This window comes from Cuculus canorus, chromosome 3 (assembly GCF_017976375.1).
Source record: "Cuculus canorus isolate bCucCan1 chromosome 3, bCucCan1.pri, whole genome shotgun sequence".
NCBI lineage: Eukaryota > Metazoa > Chordata > Aves > Cuculiformes > Cuculidae > Cuculus > Cuculus canorus.
This window is the reverse complement of record NC_071403.1, coordinates 110745809-110759084: the sequence shown is the minus strand read 5'-3', so window position 1 is coordinate 110759084 and position 13276 is coordinate 110745809. Positions and strand designations below refer to the sequence as shown.

The 13276-nt window shown below is 34.6% G+C and overlaps 1 protein-coding gene across 6 annotated transcripts in view; it reads right to left on the bottom strand.

Annotated features, from left to right (window-relative positions):
- The window catches only part of CEP170 (centrosomal protein 170), a 93217-nt gene that overhangs the window by 34594 nt on the left and 45347 nt on the right, over positions 1–13276 (bottom strand). For all 6 annotated transcript variants that reach the window (XM_054061990.1, XM_054061987.1, XM_054061989.1 and 3 more), the window contains exons 8-9: positions 11842–12318; positions 8721–9364 (exon numbers count right to left, since the gene is read on the bottom strand). In XM_054061990.1, coding sequence (XP_053917965.1) covers positions 8721–9364; positions 11842–12318 — 1121 coding nt within the window. The remainder of the gene's footprint in view (positions 1–8720; positions 9365–11841; positions 12319–13276) is intronic.

Sequence of the window (13276 nt, the reverse complement as noted above, 5' to 3'; positions counted from 1 at the left end):
TGATTCTAATGTCAAAGCAATGAATGGTAAGCTCTCCAAAGATCCTCCTGTAATATTCCATTTATACTCTGCAGTTGCACCAGTAAAACAAAGGGACAAAACAGCAGGCTAAAAATATAGCAAGTCCCAAAGCGTCATGCTGTTAGTTGCTGAAATGCAAACTCAGCCTGACAAGTACAGAGGCAACGTACAAAATAACTGATGGCAAACCAATTGCACCTTGATGTAGATATTAATAATCATCTTAGCTCTGCAACAGTTTTTCTGACATTGCAACTCAGAATAAAATTTTATCTACATAAACCAGTAATTTCTAAAATTCTTTATCCAATTACAAACAAGAATTAACAAAATCTATGTAACACAATACGAGCAAGTCACAATCATTGTAAGAAGTAGTGGTGTATTTTTGGAGACAGGACTAAGTCTGAGCACATGCCTTGTCCTTTTCAGCAAGGGCTAATTTTGTAGAAAATAGAGTAATCTCTTTTGGCAGGCCATATGCACTTCCCTGTGAAAACAGCTCATGACTCAGAGCACACCTGCTTGTCACAATAGCTGAAGCACAGCTTTAACACAAGCTAGCTTCAGTGATCAGGAATTAGTCTTGTTAACTATCCTTTCCCCTTCTCTCTGCCTCCCAAGGTATGAATTAATATCTTTTGTACACAGATAAACTACACTAGACATCAGTATAATGACTTCAAGATTAATTATCTGAAGTGATGATCTTTTAAAACCATCAAAGCTCTTTATTGATATGTATGTAAGACATAGAAATTCAAATAAATGATAAAATATCAAATTTGATGGCAAGAGGAACCAGGTTTTTTAATCAAAAGGAAGAAAAAGGGTTAGCTACAAAAAAACCCACACCAAATATATCCCACTTGAAGACTTCCTTATGTGCTTTTTATAAACTTTGAAGTTTTCTTAAAGTAAGAAAAAACTTTTTCTATTTGTATCTCATTTACCTGTCTTTCAGAGTTCTTAACATTGGGACTTCATGCTTACTCTTATTTAATTTCAGGACAACAGTTTTATGCTTTATGAAGATCACATTGCAGTTCTACAATATTATAATTACTCAGTACCCAAAGACCACATATCTAGTTCCTCATCCAAACCATTACAGAAGAAACTTATATCAGCAGAAAAAAGCTCTTATTTGAGATCCTACTAGGTAAGTTCACTCAGTTTTATAGCAAATTACATATATTTGAATTGGGATTCTATTATTTTGCATGCATACTAACTACATAAAGCATTAAAACCCATTTCTAAGAGCACTAGTACAAACTAAAAGCATAAATTTTATTCAAAATACAAATCTGAAGAATTCTATCTAGGTTTATTATTTTGAGTTTCTAATGTTCCTCAATAGTCTTACCTCTGTAGTCTTAACATAAAGAATACGCAGTAATTACTAATAATGTTAATAGGATTAACAGAAAGCCATCAAACAAATAGTAAGGACTCTAGCTACAATTCAGAGAGCTATAACTAGGAATCTATCCACTAATGACAGTGTTTGTAAACTAGAAGTATTTGAATAATTTCTCTTTTATTCTTTCAGATCCTAACAACAGTTACAACCACCATCTGGAGAGGTATGCTATTAATTTTGGTGTGGGCAATCTGTAAACAACAAGCAGAACAAAACCCAAAGACAAAAAGTGTGTAAAAGGGGATTCAAAGATGACTGATTAAAAAAGCAAACTAAATCGAAGTGGAACATACTTAAGGCACAAGGGGCTGTACCACACAGTTTATTAATGACAGGACCACGGCAAAATAAAACAACAAGCAAGTGACTAAATTTGAAATAAGGTATTTGTCATTGTAAAGTGAAGGGAATGTAAATTATGATAGCAATTTGTTGCATAACTTTTCAGGGGAAGGAAAATGATGAGTATATTTCTTTGTCAGGGAAATAAAATACAAGTAAATTTCAGAAACTGAGCTGTGAACTAATACAGTCAGACTAGCATGTAAAAAAAAAGAAGGAAAAAAAAACAGGGAAGAGAAATTAATTTGGAAACACAAGCAGGGTTTGGACACAGTTTGGATTTACTAAGCAGGAAGAAGAAAGTTTAAATAAGCCACACTTAGAGGATGCTTCATTGATAGGAAGAAAGGATTTCAGAGAGCAGGGAAAGGGAAGAGGCTTCAGATCCATTTCACAGATCATCTTAGCAATGCTGCACTTAGTGTAGAAGACTGAGCTCCTCAGGATTCTTCCAAAGAAGGTAGTTCAGACATTCATAATATACAGTAAATTGGTTGTTAAAAGTCAGTTACTGATCTAATACAAAAGACAAAAGGCAAGCATTTTCTCCTCACCTTTGAGAAAGTGTGATGACCCAGAGTACAATGCCTAAGCTCACTTTGTGTTTAGCTACTGCATGAACTGTGTTTAAGCAAATTCCTTCTGACAAGCCTGATTTTAACAGTTTTTGCTTATTCTTGGCAGTTATCCTAGTCACTCCAGGTGTACAGACTGTTCTGTGCAGGGCACACCTCATGAACATCATGGATTGTCACTGAAGCGGTTTATATTATTTTAACTATATTATTGAAGACATAGAATCAGATGCCACGTGTCCTGGTAAAAAGAGTTCCATAATCAAATTAAAAAGATCAACGTGTCAAGTCTAATAACTTCCTCCCAGCAGATGCCAGTTATGTATTCACACACATACATAGTTTGTACCTATTTGCTATAGGGAAGAATTCATTTTCTTTAGAATTCCAAATTGAAAAGGAAACAAGTTTAGAGACTATAAGACTCCTCCTCTCCAAAGAAAAAAGATTACAAACACCCTCTGAACTCCTGACAAAATTTACATGCTCAGATGATTTAATAGGCTTCAACTGTTCTACTGCTTTTTCAGCACTGAGTTCATAAAATGGTCATTCTGCAACCAAGATACTCTTGTGGGGCTAAAAGGCATTCCCTTCCAGAATAAGTTGCTGAAGCAATTGAAACAACATTTGAACACAGAAGGTGTGAAAAGACAGAAGGTCTGGAAGTCATTTTCTGAAAGTAGGCATTTCTGTCTCGGTTCTTAAACAGTCATTGAAATATGCAGAGATTCCTTTTTTTTCTCCTAACTTACTCCCTGCTCACTGTTTTCAGGTAGATTGTCATTCATAATACTGCAAAAATTGGCCAGAAAGAGTTCCATAACATGTATGTTAACTCCATAGGAAGAAGAGTTAGAATAACATTTATATTAAGTACTGCAATGAAAACGTTTCCCCCTCCACACTCGACTTGCACTGCAAACATAAGTTTTTGGATTAATACAGCATTAGTAAAAGCATTCAGAATATACATTTTCCAAAAAACCTTAAAAAAATGGTTTGATTTGGTATATGGCTCCACGTTTTAAAATCAGTCCCTGCTGTGCATTACACACTATTTGGATCTGATGATCTTAGAGGTCTTTTCCAACCTTAATTGTTCTTTTTACAAATGATGGAAAATACCTGACTGGGTCTAAACTTCTAAAGAACTAGACTGATCTAGATAAATGTAAGAATGTAACAAAATACCTACTTATGATTTTGTCACTTTTACTTTCAAATATTTACAATAACATTAATCTAAAAAACTTTTCACTCCACAATTCTTTATTTAACAGTTATTTTATGCTTAATACAATGTTTCATGCTATCTGCTGGATTATTGATAAAACTTCAAGGTTTGCAATACAGAAGACAAGATTTGGTAAACCAGCTTTATGAACATTCAAAGCAATGATAACAACAATGACAAAAAAAATAATCATTCAAAAGTCCTTGAAGAAACATTAGCCAGTAAAACTATGGTATGACCAGACATGCCCTGGGAGCAAATAGAGTAAGGAGATTCCATTCTATCATAATCACCCCTGAGGACGGATTCTCATTGACATAAATTAAAAAAAAAAGCTTTCCCTCAGTAATTATTAGTTATTCCAAATTTTAAAAGAGCAAAAAAGAATATCTCGCAAAATCGTATCAATAGAATACTATTTTATATATATCCTTTCCATAGTATATAATCAAGTAAAATTAAATATGACAGCATGTACATTAAAAACAAGGTCACTACTATTGTGGCCTGTCTACCTACGATAATAAACAAAGGCTTTAAAACAGCATCCTTTTCCAATTTAAAAGAAATTGGAACATAAAATATGAACTTTGCATGGAAAACAAAATCATTAAATGGTCACAATAATACTTTTAGAAGATGGCAGAAAGATGAATTGAGGTTTGATTTTGGTACTTTTTTAAGTTTTACTTCTGGCTGGGAATCAGAATGTTGAATTTGAGATAAAAAATTGATTTATTTATTAGGAAATATAAAAGAATATAACATAGTTGAACAAAATAACTTGGGGACCAAAGAAAACGTTATCTAAGCCCAATGTTTCCATACACCTATGAGGTGCTGTAACATTCTAGGTTTCCTGGTTACCTAGGCTGATGAGAATTGAAATACATATATAGCCTATATTCTGTTCCTTCCCTTGCTACACATGCACAGAAGAGTTTAACTCTGCTATTGTTAAATTCCACAAAGTATTTCCATTCAGAAATACCCTGAAATGAAACTGACAGAAGAATACCAAAATCTCCTACACAAAACAAAGCACACACCTCCAGAAACAACCCAAAGAGCTTGCAAAAAACTCTTTGAATTGTTTTTTATTTATACCAATAGCCTCAAACTATTTAATATTACAAACACATCCAGAATAATTTGCACATTTGTTTATTAAAATTTATTGCTGGTAGTATTTTGCTATATTGAAAAAAGAGAATTCATTATCCTGATAATTTGCAGTCTTTTTATATCAACAAAAAAAGAAGATGAACTACAGAAATTCATAATTTTGGATTTTTTTCATCCATTGACAGCCTTACCTTTTCTGTGGCCTAGGAAGATTTTTTTAACCTCATATGACTGCTGAGAACAACTTCCTTATAACAGAAAAAATTTATTGAAAAAATTCAAAACAGATAGAAAATCTATAACTCGGCACAAAACAGGGAGCAATTGCTGTGTTTTCAGAAGAAAGCATTTAATCTGTCTAAAGGCCAGAAGAGCTGGGTGTAAGCTAAAACTAATCCTACAACCTCACATAATTTATTTGAGTATTTTATGTGTTAAAATTAACACTGAAAATGTTTTCTAAATGAAATAAAAATCCTCATTTTGTTTTATTTTGTTCTTAGTTGTCAGCTGCAACAATAATTCTGCTAGGAACAGTTGTGGCTTTCTGAAGGCATTTGAGTAGAGAATGCTGCAAGCTTGTGTTCAAGGTGATCTTTGTATGTAAAAGCAGCTTTTCTTGTTTACATATTGATTAAATTGCATTTAATTTATGGACAAAACCATGAAGTTATACTGTAGACAACAAGTGAAAAGAACACAGGAGTTTGTGAGGAACAGCACTGATCTTGCTTAAAACTTATATTTTGTAAATCAAAGGTGACAGAGGACCATGTGAGAACTCATGATAGAATAAAAATGCAGGTAAACTACTGACGGAAGAGGGAAATGTACGTGTTTCCATACCAGTAATACTGGCAGTATTCACCCAGCCTCTATACATCAAAAAAAAATAGGATTTGAAATAAATAATAATAACGTCAACTTACTGAAAAATTAGCCCAAAGCCCTAGTAATATATGTTTATTATTTCAGTAATAAAAGGTGGAGTTGGTGTGCACGGGTTTGCGCTACTTGTGAAAAGCACAGCCAGATCCTATGGAAGTCCAAGAACATTATGAAGAATGCATCAGCAGTTGATTGACTAAGGAGAGAAGGCAGCTACAGTGGGTAACAGCTGAAGATTGCATCCGTTTGCAAATTATCACCACTATTTCTACAATGGGAACTCTGAAAAGCAACTGTTCAAAGCTGGCCACAATGCAGTGATTTTTAATTCCTCTGAGCACATATTAAAGACTTTTTAATAAAATTCAAATAACAGCACCGAAGAAATAATTGTTAGCATTCCTGACATACTAATCAATTACCTCTGTTCCTATCATGGCTGATCTAAGCATAGAAAATTTTAAATACAATCAATCCAAATGATTAACTGACATGGAAGTGAAACAGGAATAGTCTTTAGAGGACTCCAGGCAAGTACATGTCTTGAACCTACTTTTTTATGTTAACAACTGAAAACTACCTGTTTACTCTTTTTACAACATACTGTGGGTTTTTTTATCCTATTATCAAATCTATTTTTTAAAAAATCTTGGAAACTTGCAAATAACAGATTTCTCTTTTCCTACTCAGTCCTGTCTCTGTGCGTATTTACATAAAATAATTTTATTCCAGCAGCCTTGCCTGTCAGACCTTGGTACCTTGTCTGATTTAGCTTCATTGGCTCAGCAAATTATCTAAGCATTGAAAGCCGTGCAAGACACAAGCCTCGATGTTTTTGGAACCTTTCATTTTAGGTAAGTGACAGACATTCACACCAAGACAGTCATTGCTACACATAAACGATTACACCTCTTTCCTTAGAGAAAAGTATCTCACTAAAAAGCTTTTCTCTTGTTACTTAGAAAATGTCTTCCTCTTTCCTTCTAATTATTTTTCTTTCTTTCTCACATTCTCTTTTCAAAAGCCAGGCTTTAAAATAGTCAAGAAAAAAGGAGTATGTTGTTTATTATTCTGCTTTTTTGCTGTAGACACAATACCTTCTTCTTAAGAGACTGAAAGAGTAGCAGAGGAAGAAATGGATCCTTAGCAATCTAAATGAAATCAAGATGTTGAATAAGTAGGACAGCATCCTTTTTGGATTTTTAAAATGATTTCACATAAGTGTCTATTTTCCTTAGGCCTGTTTCCCAGAATCTTTAGTGAAAAGCTACATTAAGTAAAAATGGTACTTTTGAAAGAAACAATACAGCTCAACTTTAAGGTCTCCCATGTTTCTTTTAAAATTATATAGATAGCTATCTTTTCTCATTTTTTGGTGATTTTTTATTTTAATTTCCTGCATTCCTTTCTTAGATTCTTAAATCAAAGAAGCATTATTAATCACACCTTGATTTTTGAAAAGTTAATGCCACTCTTGAATTTGTGGTTTGCTGTTATGTTCCTTTCCAGAGGAAAAAGTAGAGTAGTAAGGCTAAGGCTAAGGTTTCCCAAGGAAATGAGTCACACTGAGTGCAATCTTTATACATGCTGCTCATTCTCACCCTTACCTTCAGATAAAAGGGAAAAAAACCCCAAACCCTATAGTATTTTATTCCATAGGAAATTCTTCACGTAAACTAGACACAGATCTTAGAACCATTCTAATGTAAATTGCTACTGCAAATACTGCATTGTTTGTGCAAATGTTTTAGAAAGTTATCCTTGCTATTTCTAGGGCATTTTCATCCCAATCCTAGCCAATACAATTACTGAATTTCAGTTTTGACCCAAAAGACACTTCAAAATGAAATTCAATTGAGCAGGCATCGTAACCACTGAGAAAAAGGACTGACTTGCCAACAAAGAAAGAGAGGTTATACTGGAATTGTTGATCAAATGTATACCCATAATTCTTCTAAATCATCAATAAAGCAGCACAGCAGTCAACAGGACAAAAGTCCTTGTTAGGATGGAAGCAAAGCTGAGCCCAACTGGAGGAAGACATTTTGGCTTCTATTTGGTTTTGATTTTCTTCACCGGCTGTTGTTCTGCACTTCATAAAAATAATAAAATGCTTCTTTCATATTACAAAATCAAACGGGAATTGTGTAGCAGGATTCTTTGAACTGGGTGTAAAATACACTGTTCATAAAACTTCAGTACAGCTACTAAGTGAAAAGATACAGAGGATCTCAATGAAAAAAAACATCACTGCCTTACTTCCTAAGAAGTATTTAGGTTCTAGTGGTGACACTTCTTATGTTAGCAGTATGGGGTATTTATGATACTTAAATGCTTTTTATACAATGCTAAGAATATTAATAAATATTTCACCACCATCCCTAATGTTTACATTCATCTCCTGTTCCTGAATCTATCCTGTAACAGGAGAGATTTGTTTTTAATTCAAAACTTGACTGTGGATATCCTGAAAGGATATTAAACACCACAAATAATTTGAAATCTTATTAGACAGTATAAACATTCTTACAAAATACATAAATTGTCTTATTTCCAAGTATTACTATTTTTTCTGTTTTCTAAGTAAACCCTGTTGTACTACACTTAGCAAAACCAGGACTTACACATTTTCTGACGCAATTTAATTGAAGATGTATAACTTAACAAATAAATGTAGATATTTATAGTCACGAGGTCAAAGCAAAGACGCCCTTTAATGTTCACTTGTTTCTTGATAATTTGAAACATTTTATATACTGAAAACTACAGAGACCATAGGATTATAAGAACACATGCGTATTTCCTTGGGGATAAAAAAAATTCAAATCTGCCAGTTAATTCAATTCTATAGCCTAGTATTCTTGCAATACCTAAATCTTTTGAACAAAACACATAACAACTACCCAACTAAAATAACAGCGCTACAAAACAGTAATAATTTTTAGCTTAACGCCTGCTGCTGCTATTATGACATTCCATACTTCATCACTATAGACTGGCTAAAAAGCTTGTATTATTGCAACAGCTGTAATAAGTAGAACTGAAGTGGTAGACTGTCACACATCACATACCACTTTAACATCAGTAAACATTTAAGGTTTCTCACCTTGTCAATCATTTTACGGGCTTCCATTTCTTCAGAATTGGGATTTTCCAACTCAATAGTGTAAGTACCTTTGTCACTCTGGTCATCCTCATTGTCCTTTTCAGTAGCAACAGAATGTTGGCTTTTCAACTTTTTGTCCATCTCCTGGTTCTGACTAGGCCTGTGGCCAAGGCTTCCCGAACTCCTTAACAACGCAGCTTGTAAGACAGGTAATGCAGCAGAAGGTTCTTCTGATTTTTGTTTTAGAAGTTTTGCGTGAACACCATGTACTGCTCTGTGATGCAATGAGCTAGCTTGCACAGATGAAGGGACTGCTTTCTCTCCTGACGCCGGTTTCACTCTTTCAGCTCGTGCATGAGGTGTTGGAGATGGAGATTCTGAGCACAGAGCTCCTACATTCTGAGAAAAAGAGTAAGAACGTCTCTTTCGAGGGTGATCTTCATCAAAGAACTCAATCATAAAGGCAGTCTGACTCAAACCAGCTTGCTCTTGCTGCTTTTCTGTGGAATTGACCTTCTGGTGTGACTTTTTCAGCTCTGTATGATGATGCCTTAAGTGTTCTTCAAGTGCTGCCCGCTTACTGTAATGCCGGTGTGCACCAGCATTTTCAGAATCACTTTGTGTACCATCATCATGCTTATTCCCTACAAGCAAAGCAAAAGAATATGTAGCACAGTGAAACAAACAAACAAACAAACAAAACCCCATCCCAACCCATATAAAAGAAACTGGCAAGATAAGAAGGAATGGATTTGAAATCAGTTTTCTGTTTAGGCCAACAGCTTTCAGTACCTGGCTTTGCAAATTTTGTACAGCAGATTCAATTTTCTATGAATCAAATCATGAAACACTTTATAAGCTGATCTGTAACACCAGTGCATTTGAATTGCCCTTTTCACCAATATTCTTGTCTGTGAATACTTACCAGTGACTTATAAAAGCCAGTATTTTACCAGCTGTACTATACTATGTTTCTGAATTATATTTTTTTACATTGCCAGTTGACTACTGAAACATTCTGGGCAGGATTAAGAGGAAAAACAAAACCCTGTAATAGTCCTTCCAGTAGATAAAAATACCCATTGAGAGCCACAGTTCATATTGCTGGATTTCTCACATATTTACAACACTTTATCATGAGAAAAGTCTACTGAAAATTGGAATGAATTCTTTATTACTCTTTCCAAGAAGTACAATGAGGTTTTCCATCACTCACTCCCCTCAGCATCTGGTGTATGCATGTAAAATGGTTATCACTTATTCATTCCACAAACTACTTTGAGATCTATGAATAAGGATTATGTATTTAATAAATTATATATATGCCTATAAATATACTTTGCAATGAAGTACGGAAGGCTGAAAATGCATGGAAGGCTGAATACTCATGCACAAAAAGTCATATTTAGCATGGAACAATTTCATGTACAATGGAAGTGTCTGCACTTTTAAGTTTTATCTCAGTTCCTGTGAAGGAATAGTTTTACCTTCTTTGAACTCTTTTGGATCAAGTCTTACATACACATAAAATGTACATTTTTTTTTTAGTTTCAAGAACACCTTTTTTAAGGTTTTCCCAGCTTACATTCCTGTTTGCTAGTTATTTGTACACTGCCTAAGAAAATGATGTGATGGTTCATATACTGCCAAGTCACAGCAATAAATACCAACACCATAGTGAAAGTCATATAATTTTACCAGTGTGACTTCAGTATAGCACATTGTAAGAAAAAGCTGAGAAGAAAAAACAGAGTTGTGGGGGTTTTTTAAGTTAATTTTTCAGAGTGGCTAGATATATTCTCTACCTTTATGATTCAAAAAAGTACAAGTAACGAGTCTGAATACAAACAGGTCACAGAAGGTTACAAAACTCGGATATTTATTATGGCCATATGCACCCTATAAGTTACACTTATATCAGATGAAAATTTATCAGACTTAGAAGAGTTTCTGCCAGGAAAAGGCTACGGCCTTGTAAGCAAAGCCTTCCCTATTTATCAAAGTGGCATGGCTAGTATCTTAAAGAATATTCATGAATATAATACAGTATCATTAAGATCAAAGAATGCTTTGTACCATGAGCTAGAAAAAATATTATTCTATTATCTTAATGCTAGCACATTGACTTAATTCTGTTTTCAAAATTTTATTTTTTAGCTTAATTTGGAAAAGTCAGCCTTCAGAAGCTGATTTTTGATCAGCAAGACAAAGCACCTTGTACCTACTTCCCAACGGTTTAAGAGCTAGACATGCTAACGTTGCAGAAGCAAGATAAACAGGAATTGCAGGGTTAACCTGCTGAAATTAAAAACAAAGTAAGAGACTTGAAAAAGTTCTTCAGAAAGTTTTTGTTCTGAAAGTTTGAATGTCACTGGGATCTTCATCTGAACATCAAAACTACTCATCTGTTCTGCTAAGTGGCATCCAAAAGAAAGTACGCTTATGCTTAGCATTTGATTTCACTTTATTTGAAGTGCCACTGTCTGCAGTAAATGAGCATATATAAACACCTGAAACTCCACTCAACGCAAGCATTCTTACAAATACAGTATTCTCCAAGCTTAGTAAAAAAACTGAAGGTCTTGGTCTGTTTCAGATTCCTGACTCAAACTTGACTTTATCATACTTGATCGATTTAAGCAGAATCTATGATGCATTCTTTGCCATAAATTTATTTTCTTAGAGAATATGATGATTCACAGAAAATATGCTATTGGAAGACTTGCTAAAAGCATAAATTGAACTTCAGAGCTTTGATTCTAAAAAGCAATTCAGCGTTTCAAAGCGATGCATAGGAAAAAGTGAAGTACATACAATTTAACTGTAGTTTGAGTTTTTTCCTTTTCCCTTTCAAGATCAATGTTTTAAATACCTGATGTTTTCAGCTGCACTAGAGTGTCTCCAATTAGTATACTTATTGTAAGATGATTTAGGATTTTATTTCCTATCCTCTTTTTAAGACTTAATACTGCAATAGAATTTCCCAGCACAGATGCTTCAGGACATACGGAGAATCCGTGATTTCAACTGAACTCCGCAAGGACTCAGGGATGCACTCATTGGATGCTGGTGAGGAATCGCTGTTTTCAAAAATAAGCACAGCTGGAATTATTCACTTTACCTTTCAGTCTCTTCAAGTACACTGGAACATCACTCTTAATACTTTTGGAATCCTCCTCTGTTGGTTCCCATATCATTCTAGGAGGATTGTTCTGTGCTAGCCAATCTGCCACTTTGCTCTCTGCAGCCATCATCACCGTTTGAAGCCCCGGCAGGTCCTGACCACTGCAGGAAGAAGGCTTTTTTGACTTATGACGCTGTTCCGACGTGAATTTTGTCACATGATCTTTGATTGTTACTTTTCCTGGAGTGTTGTCATCGAATTCAATGGTAAAGGAAGCATGCCCTGCAGCTGCTGCAGGGGAACTTTGGGTGTCTTTTGTTGGAATTTCATGAATAGCGCTCTCTGCTACCTGTGAAGGTTGCTGGAATTCTTTTGTAGGTATTTCAAAATAACTTGGCTCCCTACAGAAAGGATAAAGTTCTTCACTTGCAGCTGCAGATTGCTCCTCAGCTTGCTTGACATCTGTGCTGCATCCTATTAAGAAAAATAAAACATATATTTCTCACAATACTTGTGAACTTCAGGTTCTTCAAGAAGTTTCCGAACTCCTGTAAAGGCCATTTGAGTAATTTCTGGAATAAACAGCAAGATTGTGGAGAAGATTGAACAACATAGTTCTGGAAAAATAATTACAGAATTACCTATAAGAAGTATTACTGAAAAGACAGCTTGAGCTTTGGCTGTAAGGAGTGTAAAGCAGCAAAAAGCTCACTTAGAATTTGTCAAAGGAAATTTGCATTCCGAAAATTTTTAGATGATGTAGAGGTCAGACGAGTTATTAGCACATGGACAAGAGGTAAATCATGTTAGAGAAATAGTTGAAATCATCATTATTGCAATACAATCTACCAGAAAAATATCAAATCAAGATGCCTCTGAAACAAGTGCTAGCCATCTGGCTTTCATCTCCTGCAGTAGACAGATGGCACAATTTCGCTAGGTAAAAATCTATGGAAAAACAGTTTACACATTAATGCAAGGTAAATCTTAGTTCTGGCTTGGAAAGTTTAATGTAATAAGCATTGGAAAGTGTTCTGGAATTCAAACACTATGTTTCTATAAAAGATAAAACCAAAGAATCGATGTAAGTCCTAGCGTCATCTGCTCATATTTTACTTGTTCCCATCATCCGTAGATGAACAGAAAAAGTAACAATAGCTGGAAGCATGCAGAATGTTACCAAGCCATGCTCAAATTCGGTACAGAAAGCAGAATGTGGAAAAAGCATGGGGCAGCAATTGAAAGTCCCAATGTATAGCCTGAATGAAGGTTACAGCTTCTTGTGGTTGGAACAAAGCTTCCAATGTGCATTTAAGAAATCAAACCTTCTGGTTGCATTTCATGAACTAGTAAGCTAATCAAACTATCTGGTGCAGAGATGTGCTATAAGCAACAGATGCTTGAGATATTTGCAGCAATGGTAAGCTACATT